The sequence below is a fragment of the Myxine glutinosa genome, chromosome 5, assembly GCF_964187855.1.
Source record: "Myxine glutinosa chromosome 5, kmMyxGlut1.1, whole genome shotgun sequence".
NCBI lineage: Eukaryota > Metazoa > Chordata > Myxini > Myxiniformes > Myxinidae > Myxine > Myxine glutinosa.
The window spans coordinates 54438329-54459024 of NC_136265.1; the positions used below are offsets into that span (position 1 = coordinate 54438329).

The window sequence follows — 20696 nt, forward strand, 5'->3', positions numbered from 1 at the left end:
ATGTGAATTACCATTCAGGTCTTTGCTTATCCGTGTGTAATATATTAAATGGTTGTGGTTGTAGTTGTTGTGTAGTTGTTGTGGTTGGAGGGTCAGGAGCCCTTCGGAAAAAGTGGCCGGAAACGGAAGTGACCGGAAACGGAAGAGAAAAAGACACGAGGAAAAAGGGACGAGTATTCTTTTTCCTCGCCCCGGCTCCGCCGAAAGGGGGGATTGATTGAGCCGTGTGAAAAAGCGGCGTTCCCGAGCCTGTCTGGCGAGAGGAGTTACCGGGACGGATACCTGCCCGGTGGACGTCAAACTGTTGTGTGGCCGTGCACCGACCCAGCGCTTGGCGCCGTTCGCGACACCGTCCAAAAAGACGCGTACGGGTCACCCGTTGGGGCCTAACACGCCTGGCAAGCGGCATGGGGCTTTTGGGCTTGCTTTCCCGGACCCGCTTCGCGTGGCCACGAGGGGCTGTAGCCGGGGTGCCTGGTACGATACCTGCCCGGTGGAAACACGTCCACCCGGGGTTCATTCAACCGCCCGAGTGCGGCAACGCCGACCATCATCTTGGTCAGGAGGGGCCCAGAGACATTGTGCGGGACCGAGACCAAAAGGGGGTCGTGAGTACTCACCGGGACACACATATATAAGATGGCCATCTTAATCATAGGGAATTGATTGTGGATAGGGAATTGTTGATGGTTGTGTATTGTTGATTGCTCGGGGAAAATCTCCATGGTTGTATCAGTGAAATTGTATGGTATCATTACCATTGAAATATATCCTTGAACATCAGTTGTCTCTTGGGTGAAATTCATATGGATTGCGTGGCGAAAGCGCATATATAATACAGCTTTCTGGCGAAGTTCCTCTCACGGTCCGGGGGTCACCGAGACCAGGTATTCACCGAGGGGACCACGTAACAGAATTGGGGGCTCGTCCAAATTACGATTTGCGGTTTCGCAATTGGGTCTACGTCCGGGATTTAAAATTGTATAACATAATAAAATAATAGTTTTTTATTAATTAAAATTTATTAATTAATTATTAATTGGTAAATTTTTTGAGAAATTGGGGTAAAGTCTTGGGTGAAGGTTAACAGGTGTTAACGATAGGCACCATGGCGTTTGTGGCACAGAACTTTGTGGTAACCCCGAGTGAGGCACAGTTCCGAGCGTTGCTAAAGTCGGACCTCTTGAAATTGGCCAAACATTTTAACTTGGAGGTCCGAACTAATTTGAGGAAGGCAGAGTTGCAGGCCACGGTGATACAATCTATGGTGGGATTAGGAACATGGGACGAGTTAGCCTGGGAGTGGCTACCCGAAGAACCAGAAGACGTTGAGCTCCGGAAACTGGAGTTGCAATTACGGAGCCAGGAACGGATCAAAGAAGAAGAAAGGAAAGCAGAAAAGGAAAGAGCAGAAGAAGAAAGGAAAGCAGAAAAGGAAAGAGCAGAAGAAGAAAGGAAAGCAGAAAAGGAAAGAGCAGAAGAAGAAAGGAAAGCAGAAAAGGAAAGAGCAGAAGAAGATAGGAAAGCAAAAAAGGAAAGAGCAGAAGAAGAAAGGAAAGCAGAAAAGGAAAGATCAGAAGAGGAAAGGAAAGCAGAAGAGAGGAGAGAAGAGAAACAAGCAGAGGAAAGGAGAGTGGAACGAGAACTCCAGGAAAGGTTAGAAGGGAGAAAAGCAGAGGAGAGGAGAGCTGCAAGGGACCTCGAAGCAGAGGAGAGAAAAGCGGAAAGGGAAGGGAACATGGAGCTTCAGCAAGAAATCAAATTCAAGGAGCTGGAGTTAATGAGAGAACGGGGAGAGGCACCACCCTTGCTGACGGGGTCGACACCTAACCAGAAAACCTGGGATGTGGGCAGACATGTGAGGCTGGTTCCACCGTTCAGTGAAAAAGAAGTCGCGAAATTTTTTCCACACTTTGAGAAAGTGGCGCGACAATTAAACTGGCCGGAGGAGGCCTGGACCATACTCGTGCAAAGTGTGCTGGTGGGGAAAGCTCAGGAAATTTATTCGGCGCTACCAATGGACCAATGTGCAGATTATGAGGTACTGAAGAAGCACATCCTCAAAGCCTATGAGTTGGTTCCGGAAGCTTACAGGCAAAAATTCAGGAATGCCAGGAAGAGGGAGAGTGAGACCCATGTGGAGTTTGCCAGAGTGAAAGAAAACATGTTTGATCGGTGGTGTGAGTCAAAAGGAGTCGGGAAAGACTTCGAAACATTGTGTGACTTGATCCTGGTGGAGGAATTCCAGCAGTGTGTCCACGAGGACATCAAAGTGTACCTGCAGGAAAAGAAAGTACCAAAGTTGTGGGACGCAGCCACCCTGGCAGATGATTATGCCTTAACCCACCGAATAGGGGTCCACAAACCTAACTCCTCGCCTAGACTTCAGCAGGGGAGTTATGGAACACCCGGGGCGGAGAACGACCATACCTGGCGGCGGCCTCGAGATGATTATGGGGACAACTATGATACCCCACCTGTTCTAAATCAGAGGGATGCGGGCCCAAGACAAACTTATAGTTCGGGGGGCCCGAGGCAGACCCCGAGTTTTTCCTCCGGGCCTACTTGCGTGTTTTGCAAGAAACCTGGACACTTGATGTCCAGTTGTTACCTCATGAAAAGGGACAACCCAGAGCGGAGTCCGACTATTACAACTCCGAATGCGATGGCTAGCGTAAGAAATCGCCATCAAAAGGGTTACCAACCATTTATTTCAGAGGGGTTTGTGTCACTGGATGGAGCCTCGACTAACCGGAGACCGGTTAGGATATTGAGGGACACAGGGGCCCATCAATCTTTAATGCTTGAAGGCATTTTGCCATGGTCCGAGGAGACGGCAACGGGGGATAGTGTTCGTTTACAGGGGATCGGGGGCGGTGTTAGTGCTCCCCTTCATGTCATCCATTTGGAGTCCGATTTGGTGTCAGGACCGGTCACCGTCGGTTTACAAGCCACGCTTCCTGTAGAGGGTGTATCTGTGGTTATCGGGAATGATTTGGCCGGGGGTCAAGTTTATGGTAACCTGAGGGTTGGTAAAGAGCCCAGCAGGGAAAATAACACCACACCAGCTCGGGATGGCGACAAAAGTGCCAAGTTATTTGTAGGGGGACTGAACTTCAAAACAGAGGAAGAAGTTCTGACCTCTGTCTTCAACAGATATGGGCCGCTGGTGGAAGTGCGGTTGGTAAGAGACTGGGAAACGCAACAGTCAAGAAGGTTCGGCTTTGTCACGTTTGCCAGCACAAAAGACGCCAGAGAGGCAGAGAAGAATTGGAATGGCAAGGATTTGGAGGGTCGGACGATAACAGTAGGGAAGGCATTTCGTAGGCGTCGAGAGGTCTACAGGAGAGGACAACTGGGCGGTAGTTTTGGTGGTGGCCGCAATCAATATTATTATGGAGGCTCCCTGAGTTACGGCAGCTCCCGAAGGAAGGATTGTCAAAGTAGTGGCCGAGAAGGAGACCGCTATTCATGGGACTACAGGGACAAGCGGTCCCACCATAATTATTAGGGAAGTTCTGAGAAGTTGAAGCACTGAATGCGGCGGAGCCGCCGAGCCAAGATTCCTACACGGATTAACCGTGAACGCCGTTCCTAAAGGCGTCCATGTAGTGAACTTTCCTGCACGGACTAACCGTGAACTTCACGTTCCTAAAGGCATCCATGTAGTGAATACTCGGCTTGGCCTCCCGGAAAAAGTGCTATCGAGTTGCTTAACTTTGGATCTTTGATCAACCCCTTAACCTTCATTCACAAGAAACTGACGGTCAAAGTCAGAGGGTCATGAGATGGAGTTTGATTTGGCAGGGACAATGTCGTTGCTGGTGCTTAGTCCAGAGGGAGTAATCTGGAGGGGTTGTGGGGAAATTTTGGTTGCTTTATTTTTAAGTGATAACTGTGCCCGGGGGGAACTGATAATGTGGGGGGGTTGAGTTATCTGGTTTGTTTCTCCAAATTGGCCGGCAAAGAAAGTTTTCGCTGGGTTCAAACTTTCTTTCTTGAAGGGGGGGAGTGTTACATATTTATGTGAATGTATGTGAATTACCATTCAGGTCTTTGCTTATCCGTGTGTAATATATTAAGTGGTTGTGGTTGTAGTTGTTGTGTAGTTGTTGTGGTTGGAGGGTCAGGAGCCCTTCGGAAAAAGTGGCCGGAAACGGAAGTGACCGGAAACGGAAGAGAAAAAGACACGAGGAAAAAGGGACGAGTGTTCTTTTTCCTCGCCCCGGCTCCGACGAAAGGGGGGATTGATTGAGCCGTGTGAAAAAGCGGCGTTCCCGAGCCTGTCTGGCGAGAGGAGTTACCGGGACGGATACCTGCCCGGTGGACGTCAAACTGTCGTGTGGCCGTGCACCGACCCAGCGCTTGGCGCCGTTCGCGACACCGTCCAAAAAGACGCGTACGGGTCGCCCGTTGGGGCCTAACACGCCTGGCAAGCGGCGTGGGGCTTTTGGGCTTGCTTTCCCGTACCCGCTTCGCGTGGCCACGAGGGGCTGTAGCCGGGGTGCCTGGTACGATACATGCCCGGTGGAAACACGTCCACCCGGGGTTCGTTGAACCGCCCGAGTGCGGCGACGCCGACCATCATCTTGGTCAGGAGGGGCCCAGAGACATTGTGCGGGACCGAGACCAAAAGGGGGTCGTGAGTACTCACCGGGACACACATATATAAGATGGCCATCTTAATCATAGGGAATTGATTGTGGATAGGGAATTGTTGATGGTTGTGTATTGTTGATTGCTCGGGGAAAATCTCCGTGGTTGTATCAGTGAAATTGTATGGTATCATTACCATTGAAATATATCCTTGAACATCAGTTGTCTCTTGGGTGAAATTCATATGGATTGCGTGGCGAAAGCGCATATATAATACAGCTTTCTGGCGAAGTTCCTCTCACGGTCCGGGGGTCACCGAGACCAGGTATTCACCGAGGGGACCACGTAACAGTCCCCTACCGATGTGATATTTTCAAGTCCAAAAAGGGTATAACTGATAAAAATTCACAAAACTCCCTGAAACTCGAACTTGTTCTTCTTCTGTAACTTATCATAATAAAACCGTGCACCAAGTTTCAGTTGAATATGTTCAAGGGTATGGGGGAAAAGTCTGACAAACCACAGGTGGGACGGACGGACAGATTGAGAGCAAACCTATAGTCTCCTCGGGTAAAACCGGTATATGACAAACTAGAGGGTTTATAGAACACCATACCCCGCACTGTCCCCGCATGCTGAGAAACAAGGATATGGGCGGGGTCTGCAAGCGGCAAACCTGATTGGTCGAGATGACGTAAAATGCCGTAATATTTTTGTCCAAGTACTGCGAAATGGAAGGGTTTTGAAAGTGCCAACAAGGTGATTTGTGCTCCGCAGTGTTCAAAGTATATAATTCGATTGAAGTAAAATAAAGATTTAAAAAGCTGTAGCAAAATATTAATTGGAAGTTTACCACCATCGATGCACTAATTTTGTCTTCAATAGTTTCGTCACAATCCCGCTGATCAGTTTAAACACACTGAGGACCTTCAGAGTTGCTAATGATGGTAGAATCAGTATCGGAATCCGAGCTCGAAATACACTGTTTCTCTAGTGGCTGTTTGCCATTTGGTTCAAGGTGGGTTCTGAGTGTGACGTCACTGGCGAACCTCGACCCTTTTGGCCTTTTTTCGCCACCTCTCTGCACATGCGTGTTCGGCATGAATTCAGTCAAGTTTTGCTAAACTACAGGTTAGTTTTCCAATTCATGTTCCGATTCGTGTTCGACATATAACATCAAAATTGAAATCGAGTTGTTCCTCGATCACAAACTGACGTTTGTAGACAGACAGACAGACAGACAGACGAGACAAAGTAAACCAATTGCTTAACCCCACTTTTCGCTTTGCATGTGCGGGTTAATGACCTATCCACCATGGACGTATATGAACACACGTGATAAAACATTGTCATTTGATGTGCATGAGGATTGGTCAGAATGGTTTAAGGTGACCTAAACAGAGCAAAAATAACCTAGAGCACTAAATAATAAAAGTGATGCCTGATATGGTCTTCAATAATATTATTATTTTGAGTTTTCAAATTATTTAACTAGATGGTATTCATAGAATACTTACCCAGCACAGTCAACATGGTGCGAGACAACTCCTCTGTTTTTGAAGGGTTTTTGCTTTGATCCAATATGGCTGCCAGACCACGTGACCGATGACATCTTAAATTTACATTCTCCAATATAATTGTCGTGTCGATCACGCTCAAAACATTTCAAACTGATCGGACCAAGCATTGTCCTGTCAAATTATGACGTCATAATGAAGGCACCAATGACGTCATCATTAACAACACTTATTCCCCATGTGGAGTTCTTTACAATGAGCCACGATTCAATTTTTCTATGGAGTGGTTTCGGAGATAGAGAGGTGCAACGTTTTTCGGTTTTTCCAAGATGGCGTCCATACCACGTGACCTATGTATGACTTCATAATTATCACTAATAGCCGGCGAAGCCGGTGTTGTCAATAAATGCGTACGTATTATGTCGAAAACCAGATTACGCCTTGGCTTGAGAATTCCGAAGCGCAATGGAGGCCGCCATCTTGCGGGTGCGGAAGTATGCATAACAAATTGAAAACGTTCAATAGGAGTTTCTTTCACCCGTATTTGTTTGATTCACCATCTTATGCACCTCTAATTTATTATTAAAATACTTTAAGACCAACCTCGGCCCGCACGGGCCTGGTTATCTTCAACGAAAAGCGTCACCAAACACCGGAACCAATGAGATTCGAGCATTTGAAAAAATATTTCTAAACCCAAATCACGCAATGGAGGCCGCCATCGACCGGATGCGGAAGTTTGCATAAAACAATTGCGAAAAAGTTCAATAGGAGTTTGTTTCACCCGTCGTTCTTTGATTCACAATCTAATGAACCTCTAATTTGTAATTAAAATACGTTAAGACCAACCTCGTTATCTTCAACGAAAATCGTCACCAAGCACCGGAACCAATGAGATTCGAGCATTTGAAAAAATATTTTTAAAAAGCTTATTACGCGTTTCGGAGGCTGAAAACGGCGTCAAATATTCTAAAATTGACGAAGAATTATTTTTTAGAAATCTCGTGGCCATCGGGGATAGTTTTTCACAGCCAGAAATACGGTATAAGCAGTTTACATAAAGAAAGAAAGCTCAGTTTGATTAACGACGTCGACAGTCACACATTGCCGTTGAAACGGCGCTATCGTCTGATCTGTCGGCACTGATCTTACTGCAAGCTAACTTCTTCTGGTGGAGGAAGCCGCAGTGCCTGGAGAGAACCAGCCCTGACAGCGACTGAAGTTAGAAGACGACACACATACTGTGAAAACGTATGTTAAGCCCAGTTAAAATTTCTTAAAATAGGCCTTAAGCTAGCACATCGTATAGTTACTTCCTTAAGCTTCTTGTGACATTTATTGTATGTAGGTATTGGGGAGGACTGTCTGCTCTTCTCTTTTCCCAAGTCTTACCAGGTACGGTACCTACTACACCTACCTACTACCAACTACCTAACCTACTGATGCCATAGTGATGGGTAAAATAGTGGCAAGAGGCTTTGGCTTCGCCGGCTCATTGCGGCTTTGCAGTCGGGTACTAGTAGCCGGCGTTGTGAATGAACGCGTATGTATTATGTTGAAAAGCCAGATTTTGCTGGATCCCTTGAGAATTTCGAAGCTTTAACGCACCAAATCGCTCAATGGAGGCCGCCATCTTGCGGATGCGGAAGTATGCATAACAAATTGAAAAAAGTTCAATAGGAGTTTGTTTCACCCGTCTTTTTTTGATTCACAATCTTATGCACCTCTAATTTGTAATTAAAATACTTTAAGACCAACCTCGGCCCGCACGGGCCTGGTTATCTTCAACGAAAATCGTCACCAAACACCGGAACCAATCAGATTCGAGCATTTGAAAAAATATTTCAAAAACCAAATCACTCAATGGAGGCCGCCCTCGTCCGGATGCGGAAGTATGCATAAAAAATTGCGAAAAAGTTCAATAGGAGTTTGTTTCACCCGTCTTTGTTTGATGCACAATCTTATGCACCTCTAATTTGTAATTAAAATACTTTAAGACCAACCTCGGCCCGCACGGGCCCTGGTTGTCTTCAACGAAAATCGTCACCAAACACCGGAACCAATGAGATTCGAGCATTTGAAAAATTATTTCAAAAAAGCTTATTACGCGTTTCGGAGGCTGAAAACGGCGTCAAACATTCTAAAATTGACGAAGAATTATTTTTTAGAAATCTCGTGGCCGTCGGGGATAGTTTTTCATGGCCAGAAATACGGTATAAGCGGTTTACATAAAGAAAGAAAGCTCGGTTTGATTAACGACGTCGACAGTCACACATTGCCGTTGAAACGGCGCTATCGTCTGATCTGTCGGCACTGATCTTACTGCAAGCTAACTTCTTCTGGTGGAGGAAGCCGCAGTGCCCGGAGAGAACCAGCCCTGACAGCGACTGAAGTTAGAAGACGACACACATACTGTGAAAACGTATGTTATGCCCAGTTAAAATTTCTTAAAATAGGCCTTAAGCTAGCACATCGTATAGTTACTTCCTTAAGCTTCTTGTGACATTTATTGTATGTAGGTATTGTGGAGGACTGTCTGCTCTTCTCTTTTACCAAGTCTTACCAGGTACGGTACATACACCGACCTACTATCAACTACCTAACCTACTGATGTCATCGTGATGGGTAAAATAGTGGCAAGAGGCTTTGGCTTCGCCGGCTTTGCAGTCGGGTACTAGTAGCCGGCGAAGCCGGCGTTGTGAATTAACGCGTATGTATTATGTTGAAAAGCCAGAATTTGCTGGATCCCTTGAGAATTTCGAAGCTTTAACGCACCAAATCGCTCAATGGAGGCCGCCATCTTGCGGATGCGGAAGTATGCATAACAAATTGAAAAAAGTTCAATAGGAGTTTGTTTCACCCGTCTTTTTTTGATTCACCATCTTATGCACCTCTAATTTGTAATTAAAATACTTTAAGACCAACCTCGGCCCACACGGGCCTGGTTATCTTCAACGAAAATCGTCACCAAACACCGGAACCAATGAGATTCGAGCATTTGAAAAAATATTTCAAAAACCAAATCACTCAATGGAGGCCGCCATCGTCCGGATGCGGAAGTATGCATAAAAAATTGCGAAAAAGTTCAATAGGAGTTTGTTTCACGGTCTTTGTTTGATGCACAATCTTATGCACCTCTAATTTGTAATTAAAATACTTTAAGACCAACCTCGGCCCGCACGGGCCCTGGTTGGCTTCAACGAAAATCGTCACCAAACACCGGAACCAATGAGATTCGAGCATTTGAAAAATTATTTCAAAAAAGCTTATTACGCGTTTCGGAGGCTGAAAACGGCGTCAAATATTCTAAAATTGATGAAGAATTATTTTTTAGAAATCTCGCGGCCGTAGGGGATAGTTTTTCACGGCCGGAAATATCCGAAGTTGAGACGGAATTCACCGAATTAATCAAGAAGAAAATTTAATAAATATTAATCTCATCCAGAATGCAAATGGTGTCATTTTGAACTCGGTACGGTACCTACTACACCTACCTACTACCAACTACCTAACCTACTGATGCCATAGTGATGGGTAAAATAGTGGCAAGAGGCTTTGGCTTCGCCGGCTCATTGCGGCTTTGCTTTGCAGTCGGTACTAGTAATTCTACAGGATAAGGCGCTACTGTGGTGAAAATTTTGTGACAATCGGCCCAACAGTTGTTTGAGATATCCTTCTCATAACATAAGCAGGACTTCAATGTTAGGCCATCCGGTCCCTGCCGGAAGTCTGTTAATTTTTCTGGGTCCCTCGGGACAACCAAAAACAACAACAACCATGTAGTTGCTTCTCAATAGGCGCCCGCGGAACTACGTAACTTCCGGTTAGTGCACCCTTCGCGACAACAGTCACGCGATTGGATACGTTGAAAACAAACCACAAAAGGGCACGTGTTACAGCTTACTTCCGGTGGCGGTAGTCTCGCCCTCACCTATTGCAGGCACTTCAGACATACATTACACTGCTCACAAACAGACAAACTGGGCTGCAAAGGTAACCTCCGGTGGCGCAGGTAAAATTGGTACGAGCTGCTTCCTTGCTTGACGCTCAGCACTTGAGGAAAGAGCAGGGTCAAGCAACAATTGGTTGACATGACAACTGTTTCGGAAACTTGCAAGGGAACTCCTATATTAATATTTTCATTTTTATCACCTTGAATTAAACTCCTGTTGTGACTCTCCAACACTCCGCAGGTGCATAGGTGTGCGGAGTGTGCCTGCACTCAGTATCTTGCTCCACCGGAAAGGTTTGGAACGATTTACACACAGTCCAATCAGGGCAGGGTGGACCAGGAAAGAAAATGAGCTTGTGCATTACACAAAGTAGGTTTACACAAATTACCTGTCTGTGGATTACTGTCATCAGGTGAGATTGTGTGGTTCCGATCACTGCAGGGATAATGTTCACTGTTCGCTAAAAAGCATTGACTTGTTGCTGGGTCTGTTTAGTGTGTGGGTAGCGCAAGGCCAGGGAGCTAAGCCTCTGCCCATCCCCTGCAATCATGGTCAATGATAGGTTCTCTCTCCCAGGGGGTCACGGCCTGGGTTGCGGACACAATGGACCTGGCTCGCTGAGCCCGGATTAACCTCAGTCTGGGATGGAACCCAGTACTTCTCAACCGACAACACGAGCCATCTCAGGGACCCATCTTGGGCAAGAGACTCCCTGGAGTAGCTACCGTGAGATAGTCTTGGGCAAGCTGTGTTCAAAATGTGTGGGGGGCAAGCCCTGGGGGGAAGAATGGGACTGAGCAGATTGGGGTAGTTGGTTCCACAGGTGAGAGAAAAGAGGTACAAATGAGTGGAGTTTATCAAGAAGAGGGTTCCGATCACCACCTATAGGGCAGACCCTGTGCACCCCGCAGAAACCTGGGAGGGACAGAGCCAAGAGTGGGCAGAGGGTTCAAGACCAATAACTATAATAGAATACCAACCTCCAACGGCTCCAAACAGAGCCCACCAACATGTGTGCCATTTTGATCTTGTTGGCCGGTCCAAAACTAAACAGAGGCCACCAACCTGTGTGCCATTTTGATCTTGTTGGCCGGTCCAAAACCAAACATAGGCCACCAACCTGTGTGCCATTTTGATCTTGTTGGCCGGTCCAAAACCAAACATAGGCCACCAACCTGTGTGCCATTTTGATCTTGTTGGCCGGTCCAAAACCAAACATAGGCCACCAACCTGTGTGCCATTTTGATCTTGTTGGCCGGTCCAAAACCAAACTGTATGTCTGGCTTAAAGTTCACCTGGTGACTTGTAGCTCGTAGTAAAACCTGTTTGATCACAGGGAAGCAGATCGAGAGATTGACGGCACCGATGAACCAGATCTACGGGATTGGTTGGTTTGCGCCGCAGGATTAGATAATGCGAACCGAGAGGGGAGATCACCTCGACCATCACCGCGATGCTAAGACCGCCATGACACCACCTTAAGTGTTGCATTTGGAGCATCCGGCATGCACCGCAAGTCTCCCCGGATGCCTGGCGGCTCTGCTTCCTGAAACGCAAGAGCAGTTGCGGTTTTGCCTTCAGCATCGTGGAATACTTTAACAGATGTCAAGGAAAACTTTCTTCTCTTTTCCTCCCTTGCCTTCATACAAAGCATGTCGCGGCATTCCTACTTCCAAATGTAAGTCGTGTGTCATTCCCTGTGCTTCTCATCGTGGCTCATCTCTGCAGAGGTACCCGGGACCCATCCGAGTCTCACAGAAACACCTGCACGCCATGTGGGATGCGACGAGGAGGGAATTCGAGTTCACCGATCTCCGTCGGATTCCAAGCATGCACACCTTGGTGAGATCCACGATGCAGGGGAGCGACCATTGTTGGTATATTTGCGGAGCGCATGAAAGGCTAACATTATTGTTCCTGGTGCGGTTCCAAATTCCTGGAGATTTTTGGTATAAATGCTCAAGGAATTTCACGTTTTTCAATCCAGAATGCTTTCGTGAACCGTTTTCCTTACATGTAAGGGTTGGTGGGATAGCATGGAGGTATGCGCACTCCGAGCTGTCTAGCCTGGGATCAAATCTTGATCCAACTTTGAACCATCACCCTGGTGTTTCACGGGCAGGGAGAGGAATCTACCTGTGTGCCGATCCAAACCTGGAATAGTTTGTGGACGTCCTTCATAAAGAGCAGGTGAGGTTTTTATTTTTGTATCCAAGATCGAGGCTCCTGTAAGAGCTAACATTAATGACAAAAACGGACACGTGAGACGAAATAAAGGGAGTGGGAAACAAGATGGGGAGAGTGGGGGAAGCACACAAGTACAACATTTGAGAGCAGGGACTTCGGGAGATCTGTGGGAGGGAGAGGGCTTGGGCGGAGGAGGCAAGGGAAGGGGAGTGGGGGTGGGAGAGGTAAAAAAAAAAACAACACATGGACACAGCTAGGACTTCCAGGAAAGAAGTTAGTATTTCAAAAAAAGTGGATCTGGGGTGAATTAACGGGGGTAGAAAAGATCAAGGTTTTGGATGGGGGAAGATGAGATGGTGGTGAACAGCTGTTTTAAAGACCTGGAGGGAGGAGTGGGATTGAAGGGAGTGAGGGAGTTTGTTCCAGAGGAAGGAGAAAAGAGGAATAAAAGAGTGAAGGTGAGCAGAGAGTCTTGATTTTGGCAGTTTAACCAGAAGAGGGTTGCTGGCAGATCTTGTGCGACCTTCAGGAATATTTGGGGGACAGAGCACAGAGAGAGTTTGGGGAGCAAAGCCGGAGAGGATTCGGTAGAATACAGAAAGACCACCAACCTGCCTGCGGTGAGTGAGTGAAAGGCCAACAAAACCCTGAACCTGAACCTGAACAAACTATCTCCAGAACCCTGAACAAACTGCAAATTCCTACCTGGCCTGCGGCTGGGAAGCAGTGCTCTGATTTTCTTGGAGGTCCTTCACACCAGATTGCACCGCTTGATATCTCAGAGTGCTTGTTGCCAGGCAGCAGCTTCTGCATCTCTAAACAAATTGTCCAAGGGCAACCAACAAAGTTACGAAGGGTAAGCAACACAATTCGATGTACTCATCCAATTTTGCTACTTAAAAGCTTCAGACTGGAGGGTCTTTATGGGATTGGGCCTTCACTAATGCATGCACCAGACACCTGAACTCAATGGTTTGATGAACCAAAGACGCAATGAGAGTGTCTGTTCCGATTATGCAAATTAACCTGTTCCATCCCATCCCTCTTCAATCTCTTCCATCCAATGTGGATGCAAAGACAGCTGTCTTATCTGCATTCTTGTTGTGGATGTTAAAGCTCCCACACTACCTTCCTAAAACAGTACGCCACTAGGTCCCTGGTAGGCCCAGTTCATGGAGCCAATCCGGGAATTTGTTTATTATATTTATTCGGTCTAAAGGATGTTCCCCATATTCCCACAAACAAACTTTGGTTACTTAAACTCCGAGCTATCAGCTCCGATTCCACCGGAGCAATGCCATTTATTTATTTATTTCCCCAGCCTCGGGGTAATGATGGTGGAGCTTCCACAAGTATTAATTACGACATGTAATTGAAAAGGATTAATGTACACTCGCCTCTTAGCTGGCTCACCTGGGTTCAAATCCAGACCCAGCTACACACTGTCATCCTGGTACTTCACAGGCAGGGCGATTCGTCAATGTGTGTGTCGCGCCTCGGCTGACCTTCTTTAAATCGGGGCGCTAACATCCCAGGTTGTCTTTGCGAAGTATCGGTGAGTTATCACCTGCACCCTAACCAAATGACTAATTCCTGCCCAAATCACCTTCAGTCGGATGTCAATCCTGGCCAGCTGGTTCGTGAAAGGCTCTGCACCACAAAAATGCTCTATGCCCGGCCCCATAAGGAGGTGTGAATAATTGGGTCTTTTGAAGAAGAAGAAGAAGAGGAGGAAGAAGATTCTGAATTTGAGACAAAGATGTTAGGATTCACATTCCATTCATTGAATAACAAAGTTGCATGACGTCATATTCCAAAGCTTTGAAGGTCTTTGTCACGTCATCTTTATCAACCTCATCATAATGATGAAGTTTTAAAAAATGTAACGCCAAGTAGGACAGGATGGTTTGCCACCATTAATCGGTGGACGTTGAAAATCTGAAGGCATCTTTCCAGAAAAGTAGGTGAGCCAATGCCAGCACCCTGAACAAATTACAAATTTTGTGACCTCGTCCGAGGAAGGCAATGGCAAACCACCCAGCATGTGTCGAGCTACTGCTATTGGCAGCACCGAATCTACTCTCGGGAAGACCACCAGAAATGGACATTGTGATGTCACAAAAGATGTTCCGACTCCAAGGTAACGGTAGGAGGAAGTTGCAATGAGCGTGCAAACTCTAATTAAAAATTAATCGAAAAACGCCTCAAAATCCCAAGAAAAAGGTACGCCGTAAATAAACAGGATCCCCATAGGTCGACCACGTTGTGTGGACCACGCAAGGCACTCGTGAATCTGTCTCGCGTGGCTTCTTGTGCTCGCGGACGACGGTCGGACACGTGCTCGTACGCGTTTGGCATGGAGGGCTTCGCGCTAATTTGCGTTGCATACCGGATCGCTCTTATAACATGGAGTCCAACGAACGAAGCCGCTGTTCAGGTCGGAAGAGTCGGATCGGTTGCACAGCAGGAGCAACAGAATTTCTTCATCCGACGATGGCCCCACGAACCAGTTAATCCATCGCTTGGGCAGCTGACGTCACAATCGTCGATTGTGTGAAGTTTGAAAGTTTTTTTTCCTCCTCTGCCCACCTCCCCTTGTGTTTCCAAATATTGTAAAAACATTCTGTAATTCTTGTTTTTTTGAAAAAGAGGTTAAATTTCTGGATACTTTGAAACTGAAACATTTGAATGGCCGACCCCTTCCTGGCGATTAGAAAACACCTGTTTGGGTTCCACGGCTTGTTAAGTCCTTATATAATGCATCATGTGCAAGTGCAAACTTACCTGTGGCGGTGCAGATGTAGTTTCAGTCGTGGGTCCATAAATAAAAGTCCGCGCCGATTCCACGGTGTGGCGCAGCACCTGGATGGGCATGGGCGACCATCGGATTTCAATTTTCTCAAACACCGAGCCGAAAGCGAGGCTCCATGTTTTCACATGCCGATTTCATTTGCTGCCCCTGACCGAGTCCGCACCACTCATGGCCCGTGGCGGGGACCATGTGAGACAGGCTAGACAGCCAGCTTGTATATTAATCAATACCGTAACCCTGTCAATACAAATCACCATTGGCTGGAGACTTTTACATCAAGTTAATCGGTTTCAAGTTTTAACTGCCTAATAATTAAATAAATAATATATATATATACTACAAGCAAACTACTCCGGTGAATCCTACGTCCCAAACCCGTCTCTCTCTGTACCCACTGTACCCAATCGTACCCAACTGCTCCTGGACTCTTAGTCTAGTAGGAAGACTAGGTCCCCCTGCACCCCCCGGAGATATACTTCTAATCAGTGTTTCTAGATTGGAAAAAATGTGTAGAAAATGACTAGCTATGGCTCCAAGCTGAAAAAATGTCCCACATACCATTTTTATGCAAATTACTGCTGCCATTATCAAAAAAACGATTTTTGACATATCTCAGCCAATATTGCAGATAATTGAAAAATGAAGGTGTCTAGACCCATGTTTTGAAGGGCATAGATCATGATAGAACTATTCATAACATGATTACATGTGTCTATGTAAACCCCCTTGATAGTAGTTAGGGTTCGCTGAACGGCCTCCTCGCCTTTTCTGATCTCTGCCTTCTCTAGTTCACGATGTCTCCCTGCTCTTGGGCAGTCTGGGTCATCGATGAGATCCACCATCTCAAGGGTCTTTTCATAGAACTGTGCCCGTGCTGTGGTTGTTCGGCACCATCTCTGGTATGCCCCAAACTGACTGTACAGGCCAGCAAAGCCACCTGAAAAGTGAACATATTTTAATTGCATAACCCAATCATTAAAAGGGAAATGTTTTGTAAGAGCAGTTTACATCATATAAAGCTGGTTTCTACAGTTTCAAATGTATAATGTACTGAAAGAAAATGATGTACCTGATGATTTAGCAAAGCGCATGAACGTTTCTTCCATTGTCTTGTCGACAGCACTGAGTGCCCCTGGTATCATCGAGCGAGCCACTGCGATTGCACCCATAGTAAGCAGGTCCTTGGCCCCTGGGTGCGTGCTTTCCAGATTTGTCAGGTGGACTTCCAGCCAAGTCAGATATCTGTAAAGTACAGAGAGGGAAATACTGTAGACATTTATTGGAATAGCTCCTCTCATAATACATGAACCCAAGTATCAATTAAAATCTACTCAGTGATGGTTATACATTTTACCATGTATGATACACAAACCTGGAGTAGTTGTGTCCGTCAAAGGCGAAGAAGATATCTGCCATCTCTCCGTTACACTTGTGAAACAGCTGGAGGTTGTTGGTCTTCACAGAGTGGAGGAGCATGAAGACAAGATGGCAGTGGGTAATGAACGACATCCAGAAGGCAGCTGTCTTCCCCAGGTGGCCCTTGCGCACCTTTTCCTCAAAGGCATGGTACTTTTTGATGAGGAGTAGAGTTGAGGGGTCTTTGAGGGCTTCATCGAGGTGCTCTCGGTTGCAAGACTGGGTCATTCTGAGAAGCACAGCAGGGTCAGAGATCATGATGTTCTCCTCCTCAGTGAATCTCTCCATCAACAGCCTCTCCATTGCCTCACACACTGTTTTGAGGCAAAAGAGGGACTTTGCGTAGGCCTTTCCACTGAGAACACCTTTGAGAGATCCACTTGTTACTAGTTGTGCCTCAAAGAGAATCTCTGCATATCCAGAACCACGCATCTTGTGTCCAGTGAGCATCCCGATGTAGTTCATGGATGTGTGGAAGGGTCCAATCGTTACTACATGACTAGCAAATTCATTTGGCCAGCGCCAGATGATGGGAAGGGCTTTCATGCAGACACCCAGATCAAATGTATTCAGGACCCATCTCTGACCCACCTCAGCAGTTGCTGCCTCGGAACGCTTCAGTAGCTCACGAACAACTGCGTTGTCTGTGATCGGTTGGTGGATAGGCGTGCAGTAGTCGACTGTTGATTTGCTGGGTGGGGGAGAACCAGTTGCAGAGGTGAAACCCCCTAGCCCAGGCACAGGCTGCAGGCCACAGCTTCCGATGTATCTGATGAAGAGCCAGATGTAGTACTCTTGCATCGTAGTGGCATAGACTGTGTCATTCTCTGCTGGCGGTGTGAATGATGAGCCTTCAGGGAACTTCGGGCCAACGCGAGTAAAGTGCAAGGGTGGGAGAGTTTTTGGTGTGTCGACCTTCAGGCTACGCTGTTGTGACCTATTGATGGTAGGTAGCATTCGGTCCTTGCTGCTCTCGAACCCGGGCTTGACCTCCTGCACCATGATTCCTCCAGCACTGTTTACAATGTTGCTGCCGTGCACACTGGTAGTGGTTTTATTCAAGTTGTCCCACTCACAGTGGAATACAAGGTTGCCCTCTCCTGTCACAATTTGTGGTGTACGATAAGTTGAGACTTCATCCAGGACCTTGGCGAGAGCAGTTTCCAACTCCAAGGCGAAATCGTAGCTCTCAGAGTGTCCAAGCCTGTGTAGTATTGTGGTGAGCTGTTTGCTTCGGAACAGGTGCCTTACAGTCACACAGAGGAGAATGTGCTTTGGTAACTTCCATTTTCCATCTGACACTGCACGGCACAGATCTTGTCCAATGGAGAAGACCAGACGCTTCACCTTTTCTGTCTCGATGCCCTCCTTGCCAGTCATTAGCACGCTGAGAAAGCGGACAAGGTCTGGAGGTAGGATGTCTTCAGGATTGAGCTCCATGTCTTCAGCTGTTGGTGGCCATGGTTGGTCTTTACACTCTCTGAAAGCCTGTAGAATACCCTGGCGAAGTTGGAGGGCAACATTTTGGTTCTTGTTTGTGCTTCCGAGTGTGAATGCTCGTGCGAGAGCATTGGAAACTGTTATGTTTGAGCTGTGCACAAGCCAGAAAGAAATGACATCACATTTGTCATGATCAACCTTCGTGAAGTGGATATGCTCCTTGATTGGGTCATTCTGTAGGCGTTTCAGTAGTTTCTCTGACCGATAATTTGAGTTCTCATATCCATTCAGTTTCAGTTCCTCGACATAGAGCAAGCGCAAGGAAGAAAGCTGTAGAACTTTATTCTGCTGGATGACCTGGGTTTGAATGTGTTCCAGTACTGAGTTGAATGCCTTTTCATGGGCGGCTGACATGCAAGCCTGCTCCTTTGGTGCTTCGGCTCTGTGAATCGCACGCTCATAGTTGTAGAATGCTGTGCGGAAAGCTTTAAAACATGACGGATGGTGTTTGGCCTCACATGCAAAGAGGTCTTTGTTTTTCACCTTTCGATGGAGTCGATAGAGACCCATTTTCTCAGCCCGTGTTTCGATTTGCTCCCATGCATTTTCTTTGTTTTTAAAGGATGGGAAGGTTGTAGGCCTCTCAGTATTGCGATGAGCATCTTTGGTCTCAACTTTCTCACAAAATATACACTCTGGCAGGAAGATGGGTTCAGCAGAACCTCCTGGTTTACGAGGAGAGTGATGCCATGATGAGGTTGATGGCCCTGGTTCTGTATCATCTCCCAGACGATGAAAGTGGCGGACAAAGTGCTTATAACACTTGCTGTGATATCCTACTCTTTCTAGGTCATCAGGAAGAGTTGCCGGGATCTGATCACATACTGATTGCATACGACATGGGGAGTCATGCGGTTGGTTGAGACGTCTATCCCGGATCTTTTGAAGCAGTTGCAGTTTTTCTGAAGCAGATCCTTTAATTTTACGGAGGGGCGTGAAATCCCCATGATCAGACATGGATGGTACATGAAGGATGCATGTAGGAGGAGAGCTTTGGGCTGCAGGTTCTACACTCCGTTTTCTTTTGGGCATGCTTGCTGTCGATGTCTACCATCACTGTTAAATGACAAATAAGAAATCACGAATGATGTTAAAAGTGCCTGTGAAAGGAGGCTCTGAGTTTTCAGTGAGGTAACAGAGGTTCTGAGTCATGTTCTACACTAGGGTACTTTTTAGCTGACTAAACCATGTTTAGTGGCATCAAAAGTGCTAATAGCTAAAACATCTAAATTCTTCCACACTAACGTTAGCTATCTAGGCCAATGAAACATTGTGCTAAGTTACTGTAGCTAGCTCAGCTGTCGTGCCTCTTTCTGGTTCAATTCATATACAGAAGTCAACAGATATGTCTCATGTTTGGCATTAACAAAAGTTTAAGTTACACCGACATTAGGAACATACTGTACATAGATGAGGCTAGCTTTAACGTTAGCTAACATGGTGCTAGCTGGCTCAGCTGTTATTCTGCCTGTTTATGATTTCATGCAGAAACTGAAGTCAAGAGTGTGAGTAACATTATAGTTAGCATCTTACCTGGCTAGATTGGAGGATGAATACCAAGAACAACACACAGATGGAATGGAAGACTGAACTTTCAACTGAGGTATTCAATAACATCAACGTTACCAATTGATACGAGCGCGCGACATTACCAATTGATACGAGCGCGCGAGCGCGCATGTTACATGGATGGAAATGTAAAATGGCAGCTATAGCAGCACTAATTTGGATCTCTAGTCTGTCATTTCTGCACTGTGATTGGATAACATAAAAAAATATGTTTGGGAGTTAACAGCAGGAGTTGGTAGATTTTACGTGGGCTGGGTGAGAAACCTTTAAATAAGCAAGTGAAAATCTCTCGCAATACAAAGTCAATGGTGGGAAGAAAAGTTGAGTGGTACCAATGTTACTGCCAATGTCCCGCCCCTATGCAAGACTCAGGAGCATCTTGTTGACATTTAACCTTGAAAATACCTGGGTTTAGACCCCTTATGTACCATGTTAAGTTATCTGCAGTATTAACGTATCCTTATCATTTGTAAAACTGATTATTTTGTAATTACAGCATTAATATGCATACTAGTATACCATAGACACATGTAATCATGTTATGAATAGTTCTATCATGATCTATGCCCTTCAAAACATGGGTCTAGACACCTTCATTTTTCAATTATCTGCAATATTGGCTGAGATATGTCAAAAATCGTTTTTTTGATAATGGCAGCAGTAATTTGCATAAAAATGGTATGTGGGACATTTTTTCAGCTTGGGGCCATAGCTAGTCATTTTCTACACATTTTTTCCAATCTAGAAACACTGATTAGAAGTATATCTCCGGGGGGTGCAGGGGGACCTAGTCTTCCTACTAGACTATCTGTGTTCTTTTCTCCTGACAAGGTGAAGAAGTTTCTGTCAATCCTCGACTCAGATTCTGCAACTGGACCAGACGGCATCAGCCCACGGGTCCTAAAATCCTGCTCTGCCGCTTTATCTCGCCCTCTCTCTGTTCTCTTCACCCTCCCTTTTGCTCAAGGTCATCTGCCATCAGCTTGGAAATCGGCCAACATTACTGCTTTACACAAAAAAGGTGCAAAAACAGATCCTTGCAACTACAGACCAATCAGCCTGCTCCCAATTATCAGCAAAGTCATGCAATCCATCATTGCTTCGGATATCAAATCCTTCCTCTTCTCCAATGGCTTGATCTCTGAT

General features: G+C 46.3%; 1 protein-coding gene across 1 annotated transcript in view; it reads right to left on the reverse strand.

Moving 5' to 3' along the window:
- LOC144892275 (uncharacterized) overlaps positions 1-20191 on the reverse strand; it is a 341101-nt gene extending 320910 nt beyond the window's left edge. The window contains exon 1 of the mRNA XM_078778081.1: positions 16438-20191. Within this exon, the coding sequence (XP_078634207.1) occupies positions 16438-19013 (2576 nt within the window). The 5' untranslated portion in view covers positions 19014-20191. The remainder of the gene's footprint in view (positions 1-16437) is intronic.
- Between the last annotated feature and the right edge of the window lie 505 nt (positions 20192-20696).